Source organism: Sus scrofa, chromosome 7, assembly GCF_054392235.1.
Source record: "Sus scrofa isolate SSC_HxYL_T2T_F1_AM1 chromosome 7, Sscrofa_HxYL_maternal_Yorkshire_Landrace_v2.0, whole genome shotgun sequence".
Taxonomy (NCBI): Eukaryota; Metazoa; Chordata; class Mammalia; order Artiodactyla; family Suidae; genus Sus; species Sus scrofa.
Genome location: NC_139389.1, coordinates 129056349 through 129083785, shown reverse-complemented (window position 1 = coordinate 129083785; position 27437 = coordinate 129056349). Strand labels below are relative to the sequence as shown.

The 27437-nt window shown below is 41.7% G+C and overlaps 1 protein-coding gene across 16 annotated transcripts in view; it reads right to left on the bottom strand.

The window, feature by feature from the left end:
• VRK1 (VRK serine/threonine kinase 1) overlaps positions 1–27437 on the bottom strand; it is an 82456-nt gene that overhangs the window by 43920 nt on the left and 11099 nt on the right. For all 16 annotated transcript variants that reach the window (XR_014809025.1, XR_014809026.1, XR_014809027.1 and 13 more), the window contains 1 exon segment: positions 3660–3824. Coding sequence is in view for 11 of the 16 variants with exons in the window: in XM_084966438.1 (XP_084822564.1) it covers positions 3660–3824 (165 nt within the window). In the remaining 5 variants the exon portion in view is untranslated.

The window sequence follows — 27437 nt, the reverse complement described above, 5'->3', positions numbered from 1 at the left end:
CAGCACAGAGGCCCCCAAGCAGCTGGAGAAGAATGAGGGAGGTGGAAAGGAACAAGGGACAGATCAGAAAAGCAGCAGGGAGCCAACACAAGGCGCTGGACAGGCGACATAAAGCCGTCACTCTAAATGAGATGGAGAGCGAGTGGACGGTTCTGGGAAAAGGAATGGTAAGCGCAGACTCTGATTTTCTAAAGAACGCTTCGGGCTGCTTTGTGGAGGGTGGAGAGCTCGGGCAGAGGCAGGGAGGGCAGCTAGGCTATCACATACTCCCGGTGGCTCGACCCAGGGGCAGCACACAAGGCAGTGGTAAGTGGTCAGATTGTGGGTGGACATATTTTTAAAGAAGAGTCAAGATTTGCTGATGAATTAGATATAGAAGGGAAGGGGGGGGGAGAGATAAAGATAACTCCAGGTTTTTGGCCTGAGCAGCTGGAAAGAGGAAGCTGCTACTTACTAGAGGGAGAAAACTGCAGGAGGAGCTGGTGCTTTGCGGCATCTTAAGTTTGAGATGCTTATTAAACATCCAAGCTCAGGTGTTAAATAGGTCGCTGATATACAGTCTTGAGTTCAGAAGGGTGGTTCAAGTTGGAGAAAGAAATCTGAGAGTCATCAACACAGAAATGCTCTTCATTTAACGCCATGAAACTGGAAGAGCCCCTAGGGAGTGAGTGCAGCCAGAGGAAAGAAGAAATCCTAGGATGGCGCCCTAAGGCATTCTCACATCAGAAGTGAAGAGACGAAGAGGGACAGGCAATGGAAACCCCGAAACCACCAGTCAGCCGGGAAGCAGCAGTATTTCGGAAAGGCTGCAGCTAAAACACTTCGGACTATAGAAGGAACGCCAAGTCATAAAAATGGCTCAATGGGCAAATGAGTAAGTCTGAGCTCCTTGGGGAACAGCCTTGAGGAACACGTCACTCAGACACTAAATTAATAATAAAGCAGAGTTGAATTTTTTAAATAAGCGTTAGGTGCACAAAATATTAAAATCAGGATAGTATCCCCAAAATACTGCACAATTCAAATGAGGACGGAGGGAAAAGGGAACTTCAATAATTCATCCACACAACATACACCACAAAGAATCCAACATACACTAGGAAAGCAATGAGAAGAAGAGCTGTCTCACTGCCAAGAAGCACAAGCTTATTTTGGAAGAAAGAAAAGCAATTTCAGTAGAGTGTGGAAAGCACTAAGAAAGGGTTAACAAGGGGGCATTCTAAACAGATAGTAGCTGCCCTAGGCTCAGCTTTGGAAAAATGAAGCCAAAGAAGCATCGTATATAAAGATCAAGAGGTAAAGGGAAGCATGATGGTCGAAGAATAGATTTTGAGGAAATAAAAGGGATGAGATAAAAGTTACACAGGGACCAGACTATGTGAAGGGTCTGGCATGCTATTCGCAAAAGTTCGGCACTTGATCCTCAGGGGACTGGGGAGCCATTAAAGAAGTTCAAATAGCCTAGCTCATTCAAGCCGCCAGTGTGTAACAAGATGCAAGGGGGCAAGAACGAGCTGAGAAACCTCACTGCTACAGTGAGAACCCAGACAAGACAGGAAAATGACCTGTGCTAAGGTCGTATCAACAAAGACAAAGAAATGAGTGGGTCTGAGAAGTCACATAGTTAAAGCAACAGGACCAATGTCAGTGAAACAAGGCTTGAGAATGCCTTCCCAGCGTCTGGCTCGAGGGGTGTCCGTCTTTCAGTTTCCTCTCCCGCACATGTCAGAATCAGGAGATGAAAGAGGATGACAGGAATTGTAGACGTGCCTGTGGGTCATCCAGATGGAGATCCCTTGCAGGCCACCAGCTATGGGCCTGGACTTTGGGGATCATGTCCTAGGCATCAGATAAAAGACAGAGAAACCAACAGAAGCCAAGAGACTTGATGAAGTCTCTCAGAGAGCCTACACAGAAGGAAAAGTGAGCCAAGCAGGGAACAAGAAGTACCTACAGACATGGCTTCGCATAGCCAGAGAGGAAGGAGGAAAACTAGAGCTGAGGGTATGTCATCATGAAAGAAAATGAAAGTAATTTTTATGAGGAGGAAAGATGAACAGTATCGAATGCCACAGATAATATCTCAAAAGATTCAAAATGTCAACAGAATTCAAAAGCAACCTTTTTAGCAGAAAACCGTCATTAGCAGAAATTGGTGATGATCTTGAGTACAGCTGTTTTGGTGTCCGTGGGCACAGAGAGAACGTGGAGGAAGCAACACTAGAGCAAACCTCTCCTCCAGGTTGACCAGTCCAGTTTTTAAAAAGCCAAGTCCTATTAAAGAACCTGTCAACTTGCCAAAGGTTATAAAAGCAAATTAACCAATACAAAATGAACAATTTACTTGTTTTGAGGCAAGCTCCCATTCCTCATAGGGGATGTCTCAAGTGCACACATTCTGTAGCAGAGACAGCTCACATAATCACCTATCTCTCGATCACCAGGTCAAATATATAGCTGGCTAATACAGCCACTAATCCTTCATGATTCATGAGGGTTTTTAACACCAGTCGGACATAGTCTAGCTCACTGGAATGGGTCTGGTTCTGAACAAACTTAAAGAACTCCTACTTCCCTAAAGACAGGTGCCACTGACCTAGAGAGACTATATTTATAAAATACAGTAATGCACTGGTTTTTAAACTACATTTCATGAACATACCTCTAGAGCCTGGGCCTGGAAGTTGAGTCAACCCCTCCTGAAGACCAGCTGCTCTTCCATCTATATCAGTGATCCTCAAACTTTCACATGCACCCAAATCCCCTGGAGGACTTGTTCAGTCACACTGCTGGGCCTTCTCCCTGCAGCTGCTGATTTGTAGGGGCAGGACCCGAGAACAGACAGTTCTAACAAGTTTTCATATGATGCTAATCTAATATTAATATTAGTATTCTGAGTAAGATGTTGTTTGAAAGAAAAAGGGGGGGGGTCACGGCTAAAAATAAAATTTTATCAACCTCATGGCAGATATTAAATAAATCAAGATGAGAGGCAGAATAAGAATACATAACAGAAAAGTTAGAAATACCAAAAGCAATCGTGAAATGCACCGAATCGGTATTAATACTCCTAGCGAAGCATAGAGCCTTAGAAGCAATCAGGTAAACTATTTTGAAAAACCCATAGATTAGCTAACTGACAGAATCACAGGGTTCCACAGTGGGTCCCCCAAAATTTCCAAGTAAGCATGCTATTTAAACAGCACATTGCAGGCCTAACATGCAATTTCTAGGCCATTCTCTAGGGCTGTATAGAAAGAAAGAAAGAAAAAAAAAATCCACATGCAAAGATCTAAAAATCTCCAAATTAAACCAAAACAAAGGGAACAGATCCTAAATGGGCAGGGGTGGGAAGAGAAAGGAATAGCTCTCTTTGGGTCTCAAAGGAGATTAGGACTAAATAGAATGTCTTAAAAACCTAAAGCCACATGTTCGCTAGTGATAATATTATAGGTGTTTTACCCTCTGTTTCCATCATGATTAAATCAACCATCGTCTCCACTCCTCTGTCAGATACACTTTTGCCTCATCACACAATAGTATGTCGGGTGTGTGTAAGTTATTAGGAGCATCCAGTAGAAGTTCACAATTAAGTAACTATTTTGAGAACAAAGCATATAAATCTTTGGACTGACAATAAGAAGCAGTCGTACACTTACCGAGATATATACAACCAAAGCCACCTTGGCCAATGGGCGATCCTAGTTTCCATTCCTTTTTTGTCATGTCAGTGATTATCTCCCCAGCTGCAAAATGTTCTGCAAGACGTCTCTTCGCAGGGCCCTGTCTTCCAGCTTGAGCTGCTTTTACACGAGGCATTCTCCCTATAATATAAAACAAAGCAACACTCAGTATTATAATCCTAGAAGTGCTGAAAACATTTTCACTAAGGAAAGCTTCTGTGCGACAAAATTCCTACTTACTCCAAAACTTAAATAAAGACTATCTGTTCATTCTGATTTATAGGTGCTCAATCCTGTTTGACTATCTCTTACCTTAGAAAACAACAAATAAAATGACTCGTGAAATTACTTCTAAGAAAATAGTTGAGGTTCCAATGGTATAAAATCATCTATGACTAAAAATGCTATTTAACAACAACAAAAGAATTGCGCTGTGAAGTTGGGGGGGAATGTGCACCCAATTAAAATGCACACTTAACACTGATACAATGAGGACTTTACAGAAGTCCACACTGGGGTCATAAGCCCAGACTCAAAACACCAAAAAAGGGGTGACTTTTTATGCTGCGGTAGTAGACTGAGTTAAAGAAATAACTAAGACACACAAATACTAAAAGAATACCTTTGAAATTTTATCCAACTTTATCAAATCACCAGGACAATCTCTTATTTGATAATTTCCTTAGAGTAGTCAAAACAGTTTAAAATGACTCTTAAAAACTTTTATCTTTATGTAACACAAAATAGTAACTAGATCATCTTTTGTGTATTTCTGGAATTACATTCCAGAAGTGACAAGAATACTATATATATTTCATGGCTGCACATGTAGCATATGCAAGTTCCCAGGCCGAGGACTGAATGTGAGCTGAGCTGTAATTTACCCAACAGCTGTGGCAACACAGGAGCCTTTAACCCACTGCGCCAGGCCAGGGACTGAACCTGCGCCTCTGCAGCCACTCAAACGGCTGGAGTCGGATTCTTAAAACCACAGCAGGAATTCCACAAAATACCTCTTTTTTTGTTTTGTTTTGGTTTTTTTTTTTTTTTGCTTTTTAGGGCTGCAGGTGCGGCATATGGAAGTTCCCAGGCTAGGGGTCGAATTGGAGCTACAGCTGCCAGCCACAGCAATACCAAATCTGAGCCACATTTGCAACCTATGCCATAGGTCACAGGAACGCATCCTTACACACTGAGTAGGACCAGGGATCAAACCTGCATCCTCACGGATACTAGTCGGGTTTGTTTCTGCTGAGCCACAATAAGAACTCCAAAAAATACCATTTTTTAAATGACGTATTCTTGCTCAGCTTTTATTCAGTATAAACTTTGGCTGGAACTCCCATTGTGGTTCAGCAGGTTAAGAAGCTAACTAGTATCCATGAGGATGTAGGTTCAATCCCTGGGCTTGCTCAGTGAATTAAGGATCCGGCCTTGCTGCAAGCTGCTGTGTAGGCCATAGATGTGACTTAGATCTGGCGTGGCTGTGGTGTAGGCCAGCAGCTGCAGTACTGATTTAACCCCTAACCTGGGAACTTCCATATGCTGCATGTGGCCCTAAAAAGACAAAAAATAAATAAACTGTGGTCAAGAAAAGTGTTTTTCCTCCAAACTAAGCTGTTACTTTCTATTTTTAGTTCTATTCCTTTAGCTTAATGTAATAATTAATGAAACTCCTACAAACGCCCCTGGCAGGGCAGTCATCGGGGCAGGCGCCTACATTCCATACAGACCACTGCCTCTAAAGGATCTCTGCTGCTGAAGATGGTGGGAGCAGCAGCAGAGTTCAATCTCCCCAAATTTCCCCATAAAACCAGACAGGACAATTGGAGAGCAAAGCTCAAAGCCCCTGAATAACATCTATAACAAAACTGGGTGACAGCTTCCTCCCTCTCTGCAAACCCCAAAATTTAAGTGGGTGAGGACACCTCCGGCAGGGAGAAGATCTACGTGACCAGCAACTGTGAAGCAAGAAGCAGAAGGAAAGGCCATGCCTCTGAAGATGCTGAGAATCCCACATCACCCACAGGTACTTCAGAGGAGCACAGAGACGACCTGGGAACAGCAGCTAAAACCAGGCAGGCGTGCACTCTCCAAGAGCAGGTGAGTGAGTGCAAGGTCTGTGCTAAGGTCTGGAGGGGCTGGAGTGGGTTAGATGGCTCTCCAGACTAATCAGCCAAGGCTCTCTCCCCGGTCCAAACCTCGTGCAGAAGAGGAGCTGCTGGAACAGAATCCCAATTCAACATGACAAGGGTAACACAAGGAAAGGAAAAACTAGTTTCAAATAAAAGTGGGTTTAGGAGTTAGCCTCCATATTTTGGAACAATATTATCTTAAAAAAAATAAAATAAAAAAAGAGCTTCCAGAGAACGACATAAAATTAACCTGAACCATACCATCTAGAACTAAATGCACATAGGAAAACAAAATGCTTACAAAACACAGCAACAGAAAAGAATCCAGGCCTAGTGCCATGCCAGTTGATATTAAAAAAAGAAAAAAGAAAACATCCCTTTAGAAAAACACATACGAAAAACATACCTCCCCAAAAGTTGAGAGCTATAAACCAATATTTTAAAACAACCCAAATTTTATATATAAAGACTAACATAAATAAGAACTAGAAAAACTCAGACACCAAGTGATGGAAGGAAATAATTAAAAATAAAAGTTTAGGAGTTCCCGTCATGGCTCAGTGGTTAACAAATCCGACTAGGAACCATGAGGTTGTGGGTTCGAGCCCTGGCCTTGCTCAGTGGGTTAGGGATCCGGCGTTGCCGTGAGCTATGGTGTAGGTTGCAGACGCGGCTCGGATCCTGCGTTGCTGTGGCTCTGGCGTAGGCCGGTGGCTACAGCTCCGATTAGACCCCTAGCCTGGGAACCTCCATATGCCGCAGGAAGCGGCCCTAGAAAAGGCAAAAAGACAAAAAAATAAAATTAAATTAAATTAAAATTAAAATTAAAAAAGGTGAAAAAGATTTTAAAAGTTTCAAGAGAAAATCATAACTTTAAAACACAGGAAAAAAAAACAGTAAACATGTAACAAAGGAAATAAAGGCAAGGGAAGAGAACACTGAAAATGCTTTAATTCAAGAAGCCCTTCCTGAACTTAAAGAAAAATGTGAAACTGCAAAATGAAAAATCACACACCAAATACTAATCAACCCAGGATGACCATCATTAAGACATAGCCTAGTCTAGTATAATCATCGAACTTAATAGGAGAAAGAAAATATTCTTTGCACATGCAGGCCAAAAAGGGATATTTTGTAAGGAAAGTAAAATCATATTGTTATCACTTTGACAGCAACACTTTATGCCAGAAAAAGAAAAAAAAAAAATACAAGCAACATATTTAAGGCTCAAGGAAAAAAAGACATGAACCAAAGATTCTATACTCAGCTAACTTTCAAGTCTAAAGACTCCAAAGTGTCATCAACATGAAATGGAAAAAGAGAATAAGAATCTACTAGAAAACAAGCCTCAGATATCCAACATGACTTAAAGAAACATCACTCTTAAGAACTGACAGCGAGCAGTAAATAGATACTTCTCTGTAGAACTGAGTCTCGGCAAAGGCTCTAAAGGAGAGCACAGAATATATAATGGGTGTATGTTCTGACAATGTAGACGTAGTACAACTGTAAAAAATGGGAAAATATGCAAAAAAAAAAGGCAATTTTCCAGTAATCATATTGTGGTGCTACTTGGTTTTGTTAAGTAAGGCTATTATAAGCACAGATGTGGAATAATGCAAATGAATAATTATGTGATGTTTTAATTCTATCACTGCCGTGTCCTTAAAAATCAGGATTCAAATATAGAAAGGGATGCAGATGAAAGAAGAGGTAGGATTCCATTTGGAAGTTTTTTGTTTTGGGGCTTTTTTTAGAAGGTATTGTATCTTTAACAATACAAAGCGCACACACACACACACACACACACAGGCCCACTTTACATTTCCTAACCCCATTCACAATAAAAGCTTAGAAACAATAAACAACCCAGCAGCCATATGCATCCTCAGTATGCAAACTGTAGACCTAAAGTACAATTTCCTACTCAAAGAAACCAAGTCCCTTGAAGAAATGACTGACTCCAGGTCAGGAGCTGGAAATGCTCAAGATAAACCTGGAACATCTTGCCATTTTTAGATGTCAAGAAAGCTATCAAAAACAACTAGAGTTCTGTCAAATCTAAGGACTCAACTTGCAAGATATTCCTGCTGACCAAAGAGGAGCCAATTTGAGTCAATAAAGATAATAACCATAATGGATTAAAATACACAAAATGGATAAATCCAAGAGTTTGTACAGTAAGAAAACCTAAGTGGTCAGCTCTAGAGGATAAGGAAACCACTCAATTTTGAAAAATGATGAATAAAGGGAAAAGAATCAAGCAAGCATCTTTTCTTTCTCATATGAATTGCACCCCTGAGTAACCAAATAGAAGATGAATTTCTCCTTACAGAAAAATTTCAGCTAATATATGAGTATGAATGGTTTTAGCTTAATACCATTTCTACCTAATGAATTAATGGATCTAGACACTGAGTATAGATGGCTACAAACATCGAAACATGAGAGATACCCAGATATTATATGCCTCCTGATAAAAGAACATACCTACCCATAAAGTAATCGTACCAAAAAAGAAAGACTGAAAAAATAAGCAGTCCCTGAATCTGATCAAGCCTACCAATTCACAGGGTATGAAGGGAACAGAAGAACATGCTAAACCATATACAGGAATGCAATCAGCAAAATCCCAACTGTGGAAACCCTACAGTGTGTATAATTCCATTTCTTCAAGAAATAAAGGAGGGGGGGAGTAGAGATGGGAATAGGAAAACTAGATTTAAAAAGACTGAACACAGTATGTGTAACAAAATCCGGCAAATCTAAACCAGTGTCGAAGGATGCACATTTGAGTGAAAAAACTATAAAGAAAGAAAACGACTACTGTAAAAGCTAGCAACTACTTTGGGGAAGCATAAGAAAGTTGCGATGAGAATGAGGCCCAGGGAAGTACAGTAATATTTCTTGACATAGGTGGTAGTTACAATAGTACCTTATAATAAGTATGCATTTGCTGAATAAGGTTTTCTGTTTTGTAAAATATTTTGTAAAACATTTTTTAATGTTTAAAAATTACTGTTTCTATAATTAACAATCACCGAGGGATCAAAATTGGAAATCTTTTTGTACCCCATGAGCTTATCCAGTCACACACACAAAAAAAAGAAAAAGAAGGGAAAAGAAGACTCCTAAGTAAAGCCTGCACTTCATTTCCTGTGAAGTACTGGTGACCTTTTGCTGTTTCATCTGCAGGTATTTCTTACATAATCTATATGTACTAAAGAAATTAGCTCTTTGTGTTGCAAATAGTCTACCTAATTTATTCGTCTTTTGATAGTTTATTTTTAGCTTTTGGGAGAGGTCTTTCATTCATTCAAATTACTCTTCTCAAATACCTCCTGTATTTTCCTTTATTTTATGGTTTCATAAAATTTCCTGGTAAATTTTTTTTATCTGTCTACACTTATACTGGGTATGATATGAGCTTGGAATCCAGCTTTTTCCCAATAGTTTTCCAGCTTTTTTTTTTTTTTTTTTTTTTAGTCAATCATTCATACACATTAGGGAGAGCCACATTGTTTGAGGAACTTAAATATATCAAACAACCAAGTAGTTTCTATAAACTTGTGCAATGTAGGTCCTATATTACCAGTTCCTTTGGGATGGATGGATGGGCGGATGGATGGCAGGAAGGAAGGAAGTAGGGAGGGAGGTTGGTTTACTAATTAGTATTTGCGCCTGCCTTTGTGCTTGGTTTAAAACCTCCATCACACTTAGACCTACTCCACATGACGTGAAGAAGTCACTGAAATACACTCTGCTGCTCTGACAGAAAGAGGCCACTACAAGACGAAATTTTCTTTAAAATGCCCCTAAATGAAATTCCCTTCCTCTGGTGCCTCTGATAAAAAAAAAAGATGTGGAGGTCTCCCTTCTTCCGACCCTACAATCTCAGACGGGCCACCGGCAACTGCAGCCATGTCAGTGCTCAGAGACTGGCCTCTGCTAGATGCCCGCGGGTGGTGATGGCAGTGGATGAGCATGGTCAATAATCCACTTTTTTAAATGCTGGAAGACACAAGACTTAAACAAATGCACTGCACACCTGTACAGGACAATTTAACAGGAAAACCATCCCTTTAAAAAAACATTCTTAGGAGTTCCAGTCGTGGCTCAGTGGTTAACAAATCCAACTAGGAACCATGAGGTTGTGGGTTTGATCCCTGGCCTTGCTCAGTGGGTTAAGGATCCAGCGTTGCCGTGAGCTGTGGTATAGGTCACAGACAAGGCTCAGATCCCGAGTTGCTGTGGCTCTGGCATAGGCTGGTGGCGACAGCTCTGATTCGACCCCTAGCCTGGGAACCTCCATGTGCCGCAGGAGCGGCCCAAGAAAATGGCAAAAAAAAAAAAAAAAAAGGAGGGGGGGGAATCATTCTTAGACTGTGCTGTTGGATTCTATTTGCTAATATTTTACTTAGGAATAAAATTGGTTTTTACAAGTAAGACTGGTCTGCAGTTTTTTTTCCTACCATATTTATCTTTTTTGATATCAATTATGAGGCTCACTTCATAAAAAGACTTTAAAAACTTTTCTTCACTTACCACAACATAAAGAGCTTAAACAGCATTTGAATTACCTAGTCCTTAAGTCTTGGGGACCTCAACTGTGAAAGCTTGACAACGCCAAGTGTTGGTAAGGATGTGGGGGAAGTGGAGCCCTCCCACACATGCCAGTGCCGCAACCATTTTGAAAATCTGTTTGGCAGTAGCTGCTAAGGGACCCAACAGTTCCTGCTCTATGTACAGACTAAGAGAAATGAAAATGCATCTACCAAAAGGCATGGTAGAGAGGAAAGAGCAGCCTTATCAAAACAGCCAAACACTGGAAACCCACATGTCATTGACTGGAAAATGGATATAATAAACTAGATAAACCTCCCAAATGCCACGTTGAAAAAAGAAGCCAGGGAGTTCCCGTCATGGTGCAGTGGTTAACGAATCCAACTAGGAACCATGAGGTTGCAGGTTGGATCCCTGGCCTTGTTTAGTGGGTTAAGGATCCGGCGTTGCCGTGAGCTGTGGTGTAGGTTGCAGATGCAGCTCGGATCCCACATTGCTGTGGCTCCAGTGCAGGCTGGTGGCTACAGCTCTGACTCGACCCCTAGGCTGGGAACCTCCATATGCCACGGGAGCGGCCCAAGAAATGGCAAAAAGACAAAAAAATTAAAAAATAAAAAAAGAAGCCAGACACGAGACGACACACACTATGATTCTCTTTCCTAATCCGTGACGACGCCAGTCAAAGAGCGGGTGCCACTGGGGGAGGAAGGTTTCTGGGGATCAGGCAGTGTTCCACACCCTCGGCCCGGAGATTTCTAAGCTGCATGTTCACTTCGTGAAAGTTAATCAAGTCATACACTGATGACTTTACTTCATCTGGTTTTTTATTTATGTAAAATTAACAAATTATAAAAAGCCATAAGAGGATCCAATCAGGAGACTAAAAAAACACAACTGAAGGCAAGAAAATTTAATATAAAAATTATTCATTTGCACAAGGTGGCTGACCACAAAAAGGGGTAAAAGAGAACTCTAAGGAATGCACAATGCAAAGGTGGGAGCAGGGACCAGCTACAAGGTTAAGGAGAGTAGGCACAGAGGGACCCTTCACTGGACAGGCTGTGGCTGCAGCCGCTGGGCGGCAGAGCTCCCTGGGGTGCCAGCGGGCTGGAGCTGGTCCACAGGAATCCACCCGTTGGGGTACCAGTAGAAACAAGATACTGCTGGACACTAGGGAGCTAAAGAAAGTCAAAGCGAGCACGCTGGCATCCACACCCTAACATTTAAAAAACGGCAACAACGACCCGACCACACTGCAACAGCAAGTGGCACTTCCCCACTAAGCCTGGCAGTGTCCCTCCCTCACCCTTTTCCTGAAAAAACTCTACCACTGCGCTGGAAAGGACAAGACGTGCTGGAAAGGGTCTAGCTCAAACAGAGCAAAGAAAGGCGGATTTGGAGCTGAGATGCACAAGTGTCTACGCAGACTGACAAAGGCCTGCGCGAGCACATACACTCGAGCGACCGCCACCCCAATTAAGAACCAGAGCGTTTCGGCACGTCGCCGCCAAGTCTCCCAAGACCCTTCTCTGCCGACGCCCATTCCTGTTCTTCCCAACAAAGGCCCCGGGTCGTGGCCCTCGGCTGGGCCACTCCCTCGGGAGAAGGCGACTCTGCCGGCTCTGTCTGGGTGGCCTCTCGGCATCCTCCCACACCGCTGTGTGACCTTCCCTACGCTTTCAGCCCTCTTCTTCTCCACTTCCGAGTGAAAGAAGCCTCCCACTTTCAGAGAATGTGAAATCTGTGGGTCTCAATCTCCGGGTTCCTTTTCAGGGGATTTCTGAAAAGAAGAATGGAGAATTATTTAAAACCAGAAGTCCTTGCTCAAAAACTGTAATAAAAAACATGACCATGAGCATTTGCCTCAGTGAGTTAGCGAATTTTCTAAAGAACGGAAAATACTCACTTGAACTAAACAATTGCTTTAGTACATTATAGGTTTCTTCTAATAATGAAACCAATACTTACACTAAGGTTTCTATTAAAGAATAAACTGGAAGGCACAAAGCTCGACCAAATTCAATCTTTCTGCATCTGCCCACTTGGAGCAAAGCAAATCCACTGTTACGGTGGCCAATCCAACAGAGAGATTTCAAAGGAAAAAAAAGTTTGCTGTCACTAACCATTACATAATCTGACCACTGCTTCCCTCACTGATATTAAATGAAATTCAGATGCAAGTGCAAAGCACATCAAAATGCAAATCAACCCTGCCCTCTCTGAAATCACTCACTGGTATACTCCATATTAGCATATTCACCAAAATTTAATTGTAAACAGAGTAATTATGGTACTAAAGTTATTAAATACACAAAGCAAGCTTGGAACTATACATATTCAAATAGAATTTCAGTGGCAGATCAACTTTTATATCTGAAACAATACCCTAATTAATAGTCAGCTCTGACAATAAAATGGTCCTGTTTTTCAGATAACATTCCAAAAAAAGTTCTGCCTTGAATATTAAAACAAAGTTTTGTGAAGAGATTCTTAAAATTTCAATAGCTATATTTATCACAATATGGTACTGTATTTAGACAACTGGCATTTTCCAAGTTCTGGATTCAAATTTGGAATATTTTTTTTAATCTTCTACTGAAGAGAGAAAAAAGCTTGAATGAATCAAACAATGCCACTTACACTCAATGGGTTCTATAAATTCATCATACCCAAACTGGGAAATTACAATGCCATATAAAGCTTGTCAAATACTGGATGACATGTCATAAATTTTCCCTGAAATAGGTACGCACATAAGTTTCTTGGAGGGGGTCATATATTTTTATGAAGTTTTCCTTAAAGTTACGAGCTCCTCTGATGTTTTTAAACTGTTCAGAGACACACTGATTCGAGGATAATTCTGAATAAGCCAGAGTACCCACCATGCCAGTTGACATGGCACCAATACATTCTTAGCTCCACTGTGCAGTGGAAAGGCAATTTCTCACCCTCCCCATAGACATTTGCTGAAATCTTTTCCATACCCAGAGGTCTAGCTCTTCCCCAGTCAGCGTGACCTCTGAAGTTTCAGCACTGTTCCTACCCCTCATTGCATGTGACAGATGCTCCCTGCAAGTCCACAAGCTCCCCGGGTAAGAGAGCCATCTCACAATACTCTGCGCTTGGCAGGATGCAGGAAATGTGTAAAATTATACCGCAAAAGGGCAAGGTTTTTTTCCTCACGTATCTAACTTTACACTAAACACACATCCAGATGCAGTGGATATCACCACTCCTTTTAAAAGCAAATCCATGTCGAACCCTCGTTATTCACCCCCAAACTGGAATTCCCCTCCTGACCTCTAATTCTCAATGGATAACCTCATCTCCAGGTTTAGAGAAAAAAGTCACCACTTCAGATGGGGGGAATTCCTAGATCTTCCCAAGACGCCAACCTACAAACCACTTTCCCCCACTTGGGGCCCAGCTGTGCATCCATCCAAACTTCTTTGTCTTACCATGACCTAGGGAAGCTCTCCTCCTCCATCAAACATCAGGTCCTTTACCTTTACCTGTATCCCAGCCCCGCCAGCGTCCTCAGGACTTAACCTAGTGACTGATTAACCCATCCCTCAGACTTTCAACATCTCCCTCAACTCGATCCTTCCCACCAGCTTTTAAATATGCTCATGGCTCACCCATCTAAAAAACAAAATGTTTCTTAATCTCCCTCCACTATCACTCTTCTCCCTTTCAGTACCGAATGTCTTTTTTTAATTCAGTACGTTTTATTATATTTATAGCCATATAACCATCATCGCAACCCAATTTCCAGGCTGTTTCTGTTCTGCAAATACGTTCATTTGTATCCTTTTTTAAGATTCTACATATAAGTGATACCATATGATGTTTGTCTCTCACTGCCTAACTTCACTTAGTATGATAATTTCTAAGTGCATCCATGTTGCTGCAAATGGCATCATTTCATTCTTTTTTGTGGCTGAGTAATATTCCATTGTCTATATGTACCACATCTTCTGTATCCATGCCTCCACTGATGGACATTTAGGTTGCTTCCATGTCTTGGCTGTTGCATACGGTGCTGCACCTTTCAGTACCAAGTATCTTAAAGCTGTCTGTACTAACATCTCCTTCCTCCTCACTCCTCACTCTCCCCACAACCTTCCAGAGCCCACCTGAGCTACTCCTGCTCAGGGCACTAAACCCAACGACACTGCAAATCGTCTCACTTGCTCCGCTCCCTGTGCAGCAGCACGACACTGCTTTTCTTTCTTTCCTCCAGCATTCTCTGCCTTTTGCTTTCCCAGTGCAACACTGGTTTTCACTCTACTGTTTTGCGCCACTCGGAGCCTAGAGCATTTGAGAGCTACAACAGTGAGTAACAGCTCGTTCTTTCAAAGAGTTTGTTTCCCTTTTTGGTACCGTTTTCCAGGACTGCATCATTCTAAAAATGCAGACCATCTACATGTCTGTAGCTTACACCAAAAGACAAATTTATAGAATAAATGATATAAAAGAAAAACATGATGTTAAATAAAATTAAGAGCTCTAAAATTAAGATAGAGGCATATACAGAAAATATAACTGGCTGATGGGACTATTCCTCTAAGCTAACAGATCTCAAAACAGTTTAGTCTTGACACATTATCTGCACACCCATGTTCACAGCAGCACTATTCACAATAACCAGAAGATGGAAGCACCCTAGATGCTTCCGCAGATGAGTGGATAAGTAAAACGCAATGTATACACACAAACGCAGTATTATGCAGCTTTCAGCAGGAAGGAAACGGTCACATGTTACAGCTTGGGTGTACAAATACAAGCGGTATTATTTCAAAGGTTGTTTTTACAGCTGCTAATCACAGAAGTCTCTGTACCAGAGCAGTAATGAAGGTTCACTGTGAAGTATGTGACCTTGCGAAGAAAGGTAATGGCTTGTTCATTCATCCACTCAACAAACATTTATTGATAATCTGTCATGCGCCAAGCACTGTTCTAGGCACTTGCTGTATTCTTCAAGGAACAAAGCAAAGGCCCTATCTTTAGACATTTACATTCTAGCAGAAAGAGACAGATAATAAAAGCAAACATGATGGGTGAATTACCTAATATTTCAGAAAAGGGAGATGTTACGTTTTAAAAGATAACGAAGTCGAACAGACGGGGCGGGGGACAGGGAGGGCACAGAGGCTGGGGGCAGCGTGCAGTATTAACAAAGAGGACAGGTCAGCCCCACTGAGAAGGCCAGATCTGAGCGAAGGTAGGAAGTGGGTGAGGAAGTTGGCTGCGTGAGCATCTGGGCAGACAGCCCGGGCAGAGGGATGAGTGGTGCACAGATCCTAAGTTAGGGCCATGCCAGGCAACCAAAGAAGATTAAGGATGCCGGAGCGGCTGGTGTGGAGTGAGCAAGGGGAAGGCAGAGAGGCACCCGAGGGGCCCAGGCCAAGGGGAGTCCACCCTGTAGGCCACAGTGAGTTCTCTGACTTGAGCAAAAGGGTAAGCCTAACACTTGGAACATGTATTATACTTGCATTTTAGTTCACGATCCCCTGAATCAAAATGGAAACCACACCCGGAACACTCGAGACCAGAATTCTCCCAGTGACCAATTTCTCACCAGAGGCTTCACATTTTTCATATTTCTGGCTAAAAGGTAGGATCCTATCCTCAAAATTCACTTCAGGAATAGGCTACACTTGATACAAATCCAAAATTTTAAGTGCCTTTGTCACTAAAGCCACCTCAAGGTAGGAATGGTTTCATATTGAATCAAGCTCCATTTTGAAAAGTTCGGCTCTATTCTCCCTTAAACTTAAACATAAGTTATTTGGTAGTGCTCCTAGAGTAAATGGTTTGCAACTTTTTGACAGGAAATATAAAAACTTTTACCATGCTCCACTTCCTTTTAAATTTAAAATAAAAATAATACTAAATTATCACAATACTATAAATCAACTTATTTCAATAAAACTTTAAAAAATGAAAAAAGTCAAAAAATAAAATTATAAAAGCACACAGTTAGGCCTAGCATTAAAACTTGGGTAACCGCATGAAAAAAAAAAATACTGATCCCATGGAATTCTATACTATTACGAAGAATGGTGCCTCTGTCATTAATTCATTTGCTCAACAACTATTTATTGAGCACAGACTGTGCCAGGAACTGCTCTAGCAGATGGGAATAAGGCCGTGAACAAATCCGACAAAAATCCCTGCCCTCGTTAAGCTTTTGTTCAGCAGAGAAAGATGATTTTTTTCGAAATTAAAACATGCTCTATGTCCAATGGTAACAACTGTTAACAATAATAAAAAGAATAAAGCCGAGACAAGGTGTGTGTCTGGGGGGGGCGTGAGGATGCTGGTGATGAAACTGAAAAGATGATCTGGTAAAGCTTCACAGGAAAGTGACATTTCAGCAAAACCTGAAAATGAAGTGAGGGAAGCCAGCCCGGCAGCTTTCCAGAGGAAGAGCCTTCCACGCGAGGGAGCAGCAAGCGTACAGGCTGGAGGCAGAGCACGGCCGGCCTGCTGCAGCATCCGCGAGAGGCGGGCGCGGCGGGCAGAGAATGAGCCGGGGTGAGCGGTGCCCCATGTCCTAAGCGGCCAAAGGGCAAGGGTGCGCTGCGTCCAGTATGCGGGCCACTGTGAGGCCCCTGGCTTCGAATCTCGGTGAGATGGGGAATCTTGGGAAGGTCTGGGGCAGAGAGGTGGCACGCTCGGACTGAGGTTTTCACTCTGGTCCGCGCGTCAAGTAGACCGGAGGGGGCAAGGCAGAAGCAGCGGCGCTGCAGTCACCCTTACCGAACAGTCAGGACATCATTTTTCAAAACACTAAACTGATTTTACGCCGCTAAAGAAAGGGGTACAGAATAACTTAAGCTTTTTTTAAAAATGGGTTTTTAACTTTATATAAGCTACCCACCTCCCAAAAATAAACCTCCACTGCCAAATAGAAACAATCAATATTAGTGACAGATGGTCTCAGAAACATGCTAATCATCTCTTACTCTAGATTTTCTAAGCTCCATCTTTATGGCAATTTAGTTCCCAGGAAATTAAACATTTGAACTCATTTATTCCAAAGGCATTTATAAAACACCCTCAGAATATGTGCTGGAAAATGTGCTAGGGGCTGGAAATATAAACACAAATAAAATGCAACCTCTGGCTTCAAGAAGCTGCACTTAGCTTCATGCAGAAACACCATCACACAGTTATGATTTAATAATACGCCATCAGCCTCAAACAAGGATCAATAAAAAGCCCTCCAGGTAAAGAATGTTTCTGAATCCTTTGATAAAACTATTTATTAAAGACAGTGAGCTATTGCAGACATCTCCAAAGTCAAACTCTATTAGTTTCATGGTGGGAAAAGAAGCCTCTTCCAGTGATGCAGGTTTTTAAGCTACTAAAAGCTATGAAACTGTTGTTGCCCCTTTTTCAGTGAGTGCCAGGAAGTTCAGAGCAAAAGGATAAACTCAGTTACATACATAACAGCCCACTGTCTGAGGCAGTGACTCTCAATCGTGGCTATACATCATGATGACTAGTGGAACTTTGAAACAATAAAGGTTCTGCTCCAACAAGAGACCCAGTGTCTGCATTTTAATGCTGCACAGGAGGTTGTGGTACACAGACTGGACCACTGGTCTAGACACAGTCATTCCTCAGTATCCTCAGGGCATCAGTTCCTAGACCTGCTAGGATACCAAAATCCAGAGATGCTCAAGTGTATTATATAAAATGGCAGAGCATTTCCATATATTCTATGCACATCCTCCGACACACTTTAATTCACAGCCAGATTACCTATAACACCTAACACAATGTAAATGCTACATAAATAGCTGTCCACGTGGCAAATACAAGTTTTGCTTTTTGGAGCCTTTTAGAAAATTTTTTTCAAATATTTTTGATCTGCAGTTGGTTGAATTCATAGTTGATTCAATGCGTGGATGCAGAACCCACGGATGTAGAGGCCAGCTGTATTCTGGTACATCTCCCTTTCTTCATTAAGTCATTCATTTTCAACGTAAGGGCTCCAATACACACAGCTCCACTGTATTAGAGGTTTTTTAATAAAAGCTCCCTCCAGTTCATTATCAAAGTTGGGTAAAAAATACAAATTAGTGAATGAACGATTCAGAAGGAGCCTCCAAAAAGCATCTCCCTTTCCTATCCCATCACATCCCAGCCCCAAATCATTCATTCTTATTTCAAACATATTTGAAATTAAGAACTAATTACATATTTTGGTGTAAATGGCTTCCTGCCAATCTACAGTGAGTCAAAGAACAAAATCAAACAGGAGATAATCGGTCAACAAAGAATTTCATCACCTCTTTTGCTAAATTACATCAAGAACAATTTGAAAGCAATACATCTAAAGACAGTTCTCTTACAAATGAGCCAGCTAATCAGAAGTTGATTAATGCATTTGATTAGTGCTAAGAAATCATGTGAAAAATAAAATGCACAATCTTGAGTTTATATAGCCACTTCCCAACAATACACAGAGTCTTCTTCATATATTTACTTCATTTTGTCCCCACAAATCCTACAAATTGAGACAAAACTGTAAGGATGACCACAGGAATCAAACTAGAGATACTGCCTATACATTTAACCCAAACAACTAAGACCCAGGAGAGTTAACTCTGAGTTGCTGTCAGGGAATCCAGTCCGTTCCCCGGCTCCACTCAGAGAAGCACAAATACCAACAACAGCATTCACGGCTTTTTGATGCCTTTAGTAACACTGACAAAATAAGAGTCAAGTATAACACACAAAACATGTGAATTTAGAAGTGAACCTCCAGAGATAACGATCCCACAAATTCATAGGTTTATTCCTGAAAAACATTAAGCTAAACTCAAACTGTGATACAATCTTTAAAGCAATTGTCAGACTAGTCACGCTTTCACACCTAAGCTGGAAAAAACTAGGTGAAGACTGGAGCTTCTAACTTTGAAAAATAAAGTAGATTTCTTCACGGGAGAACATTTTCTTCCTAGCGAGATATTTTTAACTTGTATTAGAAAAGTGATTAACATTAGATTAAAAAAGGTTTGGGTACAGTGAATAAAATGTTTAAAATACAGTATCAAATGCAGTTCCTCAACTTTTATTTCCTTTAAATGATTTCCAGAAGTTCTAAAAGAGGAACACTAACCGCAGAATTAATTTTTTCACTGAGAACACAAGTATGGTGCAATTTCAAACACAGGCCCAAGATACCTCCCTGCCACCACCGCCCCGCAAAAGGAACGGTTTCCTGAAGTCTTCCCGAGCACCTCTCTTCCTCAGTTTTTTGTCTTTTTTTTTTTTTTTTTTATTAGGGCCGCACCCTTGGCATATGGAGGTTCCCAGGCAAGGGGCTGAATCAGAGCTGCAGTTGTCGGCCTACACCACAGCCATGGCAAAGCGGGATTTGAACCCCGTCTGCGACCGACACCACAGCTCCTTGTGACGCCGGATCCTTAACCCACTTCCTTTTGACGTAGTGGGCAGAGATCCATCCGTGGAGTCCTAACAAATCGCCACGAACCAACGATGAAGGATTCGGCCATCTCTTTCTACAGAGGCGAGACTAGCAAACCCCCCGCTCTGCCCGGGCAAAGGCATCCAGTGACTCTAAATAAGAGGCCCCTGCGTGAAGATGCCAACTTCCAAGGCAGCGGACGCCCGGCTCCCTGGCCTGGTAGCAAACAGCTAAGCGGGGCGCCGCTTTACGCAAAGCAAACACTGAAACGCCCCTAAAATGAGACAATTCCCACTATGCTGCTAATGCTTTCTAAGACGTTTAGCACATTTTGCCCATCTTGTCGACAACAGACCGCCCATTAGTTCTCCTATTTGGGGCGAAAGTAACTACCACACACTGTGTCTGGGTGCTCTCTGGGTGCTCACCACTAACCCGCACGGCCTCCGACCGTCTCTCCTCAGAGCCCCTGGCCGGAGGGGGGGGAGACCGGCGGGGGGGGGTCTAAGGAAGCAGGACTTTCTCTAAACTGGCTATGGCTACAAAGTGGATAACTCCCTGCTGGGTATCTCAGTAGATTCCGCCTCAGGGAGGAGACACGAGGACGAAGACCGAGCGGTAACTGGTAAAGAAGGGCCGCTCAGTGCCGCCACTCCCTCTGGCCAGCAGCTCCGTGGGGGGCAGCAAGCCCGGTGTGCTCCGGGCCGTGTCTGACCAGGCTCCGGGCGAACTCTGACCCGCTGCTCTGCCAGCCCGTTCCTGGGTAACTGCAGACCAGCACGGGCCACTTCGGGGCGCCGGGGCCACTTGTTGCTCCATTCCTTTGCGCTGGACAATGAAGCCCTTCAAGTTGGCCACCGTGAGCCTCTGACGTGACCCCACAGGTATTTTCCTTGCTTTCTAGTACAAGAGGATTTTTCCACGTGTCCTCATGTACATTTTCCTGTCCTCAATCTAAAGCCAGTCACTTCTCCAAAGGGCCTATGTCCTTGCAGTGGAACATGGACCCAGATCAAAAACTGGACCCTCAGATATTCGTTGCTCCCAAGCTGTCATAATTTCTAGGTCTTTGAGTAGACAGAACTGGAATTCTTTTTAAAGAAAAAACATATCATGAGTTTCTACTTATAGTTCCTCTTCAAATTTAGGATAAGAGTTTTTGCTCAACTTCTTTGACTTTATATGTTTCTATTTGTTAAAAAATCTTGGTTGCTAACAACATTAACCTAAATATTTGACCGTGAGCTGTGGTGTTGGTTGCAGATGCTACTCAGACCCCAGACAGTGGTGTGGGCCAGCAGCTGCAGCTCTGATTCAACCCCCAGCCTGGGAATTTCCGTTATGCTGAAGGTGCGGCCCTAAAAAGAAAAAAAGAAAAAAAAAAAAAAAAAAAAAAGGTGCAATCAACTATGTAGAAGAACAACTCTCAATACTTTCATTTGCAGACAAGATCACACCTTCAGGTTCTGATGAAAATACTAGGTCCGTCTTTAAAGACTAGAGGCTGAACTGCGCTTTAAAGGGCAATATTGTCTCTGAAAGACTATTAACTGAAAGCGAACACTGACATGAAGTTCTTACTAATGATCATTTATTTTTGCCTAATCAATCCTAAATGAGTAAAAATATTAATAAATGATAAATATGAATAAATATACACCCCAAAAATCAATTAACTACTAATTATAACGTACAGCTATTACAGATGAATAAACTGACATGTAACAGTAACTACTACCATTGCTATGCAGCACCCATGTGGCAGGCTCTATGTTGGGTGATTTATATACATTATCTCTAATTCTTACCACAATAAAAAGTACACAAGTATTATTGTATTGACTACACATGTGAGGAAACTGAGGATAAGAGAAGTCAAATAATTTGTCCATGGCCTCACGAGGGACAGGTAAGTTAACAGGTCCAAGACTCAAAAAATAAGTCTAGCAAGTGTAGTTTCTGTAAAAATGCTTTTTTTGCTAATTAACAGAAACATTGAAAGAGACTGCATACTGCAGAAGTATTTGCAAAACAAGTCTTAAAATGGTAAAATATTTGCTTTAATGACTAATAATACAAATGCCATAAAAAACAGTATAAAAGACAAACCAGAAACACATTCACTTGGTACTATAAATACACAGCCTAACTGTGTTAAATAAAAAGAAGGATGACTTCCAAAGATCAAGAGAACACAAATAACAAAATAAATAACTGATGGAAAGCTCTTTCGAAGAAAGGTTTTAGTTGTTGTTTCATTAACATAAAATATTGATACAGATATTTTCAGTTGAAAAAAACAATGTGATAAACCACTGCAGAACAGATGAAAAAACAGTTAAGAAAGTAATACATAAAAATAGTACCATGTTAAGATTATCTTCTAGATTCCAGCGCAAAACCCTGAAGGTTCTGGAGTCAATTTCTTCTGCAACCTCAGCATCTGGATGATTCCTTACTAGGTGGTCCAGATAAAAATCACTACTCAAAAATCTAATTCTCCCTACATGCAAAAGGAAGAAAAGTGAGCACCGAGGAATATTAAGTGCACCAGACTAAACCTCCTTGCACACCTCGCACAGCAACTGTGACACGGTGTTATCACAGTTGTACATGTTTGTCTCATTTGCTATATTTTATGACAACCTGAAATCAGGGACCCTGTCTTACTCACCCTAGTATCCCTTGAGTCTGACATACAACTTGATGAGAAACCAACAGATATTTCCAAAGACTGGCCTGAATTAGGTCAGAGTCCAGGTCTACCTGCTGTGAATGCAGACAAGGCTCAATCAACATCTCTAGGTCTCTTTGCCTCACCTCTAAACTGACGCGGAGTACCTACTGGTTTGTAAGGGAAGAAGCATGGTTCATTTCAGAACCAATATGAGCTACGAAAGGATCGATTCCAATAACCAGCAGATGTACATTTTCCAGCCTAAGGTATTCCACAATTCTGTATTTTGCCAGTGGAAGTTGTTGCCAAGAGAATGCAAAAGGGCTTGAGATCCCTCCTCTCAACCCTCCTGCTCACTAAAGAAAAAGAATCGTCTGTGAACAAAACAGAAGAAAAAGGAAGGAAAAAGACCAAGGAAAAAAGTGTTTCTGGCCAAAAATAAATCAAAGTGAACATTATAAGGTTAATAAACTCAATAATAAAAAGACAACCCAATTTAAAGGCAGTCAAAGGATTTGAATAGACATTTCTCTAAAACAGACAAACAACTGGCCAATAAGGACACAAAAAGATGTTCAACCTCATTAGTCATTAAGAGAAATGAACATCAAAACCACAATGAGATACCACTTCACACACGCTACCATGGGTAGAAATAAAAAGGCTGAAAATAACAAGGACTAATGAGGATTTGGAGCGACCTGAACCCTCATACACCACGAGTGACAATGGAAAATGATGCGGTCACTTTGGAAAACGGTTTGGCCATTCCTAACAAAGGTTAAACACAGAATTACCATATGACCCAGCAACTCTACTGGCATGTATACACTCAAGAGAGGTGAAAACATACGTCTACATAAAACCTTGTGCACAACAGCATTTCCCGTAACCGTCCCAAAGTGGCAACAACTCAAATGTCCTTCAACTGATGGATAAATAAAATGTGACATACCCAAACATTAGGATTTTATTCAGGAATAAAAAGAAACTAATTCATGAAGCACTGATTCAGGCTACAACATAGATGCACCTTAAAAACATGCTAAGTAAGAGGAGCCAGCTACAAAAGACCACGTACTGTATGATTCCAAATATGCAAAATTTCTAGAATAAGAATTTTACACAGACAAAAGCAGATTAGTAGTTTGAAATTTATAGAGACTAAAACAGATTAGAAATTTCTCAGGGCCACAGGAGGTAGGGGAGGAAACGAAGAGTGACTGCTAACGGGTAGGGGGTTTCTCTTAGTGCTGATAAAAATATTCCAAAATTAGGTTATGGTGATGGTTGCCATCCTGTGAATATTCTAAAAACCACTGAACAACTCCCTTTAAATGAGCGAACTGTATGACAAATGAACTATACCTCAATAAAGCTTTTTTTTTTTTTTAACAAAGGTTAATGAGAGGGGAAATGTGATCTCAAGAAATGACAAAGGAAGGAACAATAGCTGTATTGGAGTTAGGTGCGGCTATAAAATACATACATACATACAAATTTTAAAAAGAAAATCAGAAAACATTTCATTCAAATCCTTCGTTTTACAGGTGAAGCTGAGGCCAGAGTGTTTAATAACATGCTCACGTTCAGAGGGTACATTAGAGGTAGATGAGGGCTGAGAACACAGGAACCCTAACTCCCAGGCTTGTGTTGACCTGACCCAACACAACCTGCTATTGCTTGCACAGAAGAGCACAGAGGGGAAAAAAGGAACCTTTACCCTTACCTCACAACACACAAAACCCAACTCCTGGAGACTGCGACGTAAATGTGAGGGACTAGAGAATAAAACTTCTTGCAGATACCATAAGGAAACATCTTCGTGACCACAGGGTAGCAAAAACTTCTTAAACAAGATACAAAGAACACTAGCCATGAAGGAAAAGCTTGGTAAAGTGGAACTGACTAAAATTTAGAATTTCAGTTCAACAAAAGACCACATTAGAAGAGTGAAATGGCAAACCACAGGGTGGGAAGAGATTTTCACAATTCATATACTCAACAGAAGATTCATATCCAGAACATATAAAAACTCCAACATTTCAATAAGAAAAAGACAAACCAACCAATTTGTCAAAAATGGGCAAAAGAGGTGCCTAAGCACTTCATAACACAGGCTAACTAAAAGGCTAATAGCATATGAAAAGATGTTCAAATCACTAGTTATCAGGGAAGTGCCAATTACACCACACTGAGATTGTCAACACAACCACAGAATGGATGAAAAAGAAATGTTTAATGTTCAAATGACAGTTCTAAGTGGAGGTGAGGCTGCAGAGTAACAGGAATTCTCATACTTTGCCAGTAGGAATATGAACTGATACAACCACTTTGGAAAACTGTTTGTATTTACCTATTAAAGCTAAAGATACACATGATCTATGAGCAGCAACTTTACTCTTAGAGCTCTACTCCCCTAAAATGAATGTGTGTGTGTGTGTGTGTGTGTGTGTGTGTGTGTACACCAAGAGACACGAACAAGAATGATTACAGCAGCACTACTCATAACTGCTCCTAAGGAGAAACTACTCAAATACTCACCTACAGGAGAATGGATAAATTGTGGTATATAATTTGTGGTGGTTTTTTAAAATGGTCACAAACTTCTTGACATACGTTCCATGAAGATACGGGGTCTAATTCCCTCCCCTTGAATCTAGGCAAGTCTGTGTCTATTTCAACCCCCAGAGTTCAGTGGAAGTGCTGCTCTCTGACTTCTAAGGACAAGTCACTCTCAGGAAACCCACTGGGACCAGCCAACCTGCTGTGAAGAGTCAAGGCCTCGTGGAGAATCTGCAACCAGGACATAGTCACCCTTATAGGAACCACTACGCTCGCGATAAGGTGATAAAAATTAGCCCCAAAACAGAAGAGGATGCACATGCACTGAAGAAAATACCAACCTAAGCCCCTGCACAGGCAATGTCCAATTTAAGCTTGGAACCCTGTTACAAGGGCCTGGATGAGGAGGCAGGAGCTCATCTCTAAATTGAGATGTTAGGAAATACCAGAGAGACCATGCTCCCCAGACATTTCCTAAGCCTCCTCTCCTCCTCGAAGGAGTCTCTGCTTCCAGAGACTGACACTAACCTTCCTCTGGCCACATGTGATCGTCAACCCCATTCAGCCTTTTTCAGCAGCAGTGTCTGAACACCATCTTAACAGCCCACCAGGGAATCAAAAGTTGCAAAGAGGCAAAGCAAGTTTCAAGTCAAAGTTTCTGCCTCCACTGAAACTGTTCTAGACATACCACTGGGAAGATAAAAAAGGAAGGTGCTCTGTTCAGTAACCCCAGATGATCCTGGTCTTCAAGACATGCTGGCCCAGGTGCCATCCATGGGAGGAAGGGAATGCCTAAATGACTCTAGACCCCAGCCACCGCAGAAGAGGGCACACTCTCCTCACCAAAGTCCCACCCAGAGAATCTACAAGCATAATAATATGGCGGTGTTTTACCCCACTAAGTTTGGAGTGGTGTGCTATGTGGTAATCAATAACCAAAACTAGTACGTTACGCAGTAAGAGATAACCCAAACTACAAAAAACACAACATACTATATGCAACAACACAGAAGAATCTCAAAATACAATGCTGAATAAAAGAAGCCAAGTTAAAAGGAGTACCCAGGGTATAATCCATCTGCGCAGGAATTCAAAACCAGGAAAAACTTGGCTGTTGTTACAGACGGCAGAATAGCGGTTACCTGAGGTGGGAACAATTACTAGAAAGGGGCCCAACAGAGGTTTCTCAAGTGCCAGAATAGCAAATGTCTTGATCCTGGCGGTGGTGATCATAGTGTGCTCACCACGTTAAAAAAGAAGAAAGAAAATCATTGAGCCAGCTGCTTAAGACTTACACACTCTTTCCAGTATGTATTTTACCAGGAGAACTTGGTAACCTGACACATGTAAGGGTATGAAGGCAAAATAAAGAATGCCTCTAGGTTTTTGGGCATAACTGACGAAGTAATGCCATTAACTCAACAGTTAAACCATGGGACAAATAAAAACAAGAGCAGAAAGCAGAGATCACGTCCTATTCTTTTTGTATACAAGTATCTACCCCGGTACTTAACGCACAGTCACCCCAGCTTCTGAGACACTCCTCCCATGCCACCTTTCTACCCACGCCTTCGTGGTCTCCTTTGCGCCCAGCAGCCTCTGACCACTGGGATTTCCCAGGCTTCCATCCCCAATTCCCTTCTCACACTCGTGCTCATGGGCCCACACTCCCCGCTCCTTCCTCCAGGATTTTCAAGCTCAGTTGACAGCATCATCATCACCTACTTGTTCTTTTAACCTAGAAACTTTAGAGCTGACCATTTAACAGGATAAATGTTAAGTTCCATGCTTGGACCCCAAAACTAATGCATAAAAACAAGATGAAGAACATATGGCTTAACCAAATCTAGGGGTTTTTATTCAACTTGAGGTTCAAAGTATAATGTTGGTCATCAAAAGGATATAGCTGATAATGAAAATTTAGTATGTAGAAGAAAAAGGGTAATGTTCTTTCCTACCCTAATGGAAGAAAAGTGATTTGTATCCAAAACAAGAGATGCAACTCTGTTTTTTACTTATCAAGCCCTGCCTGGAATACTGCATTCAATTTTAAGCACTATAATTTAAAAATGGAATTAGGTCAAAGGAAAGTCACCACTATGGTGAAGGGACATGAAATCATGTCTTGTAAGGAACAGGTAATGAACTAGATGGAGATATTTCACCTCATAAAGACTGAGAGAGGCGTCCCCATCGTGGCGCAGTGGAAACGAATCCGACTAGGCTTACACGTTCGATCATGAGGTTGCACGTTTGATCCCTGGCCTTGCTTAGTGGGTTAAGGATTTGGCATTGCATTGGTGAGCTGTGGTGTAGGTCGAAGACGCAACTTGGATCCTGCGTTGGTGTGCCTGTGATGCAGGCCAGCA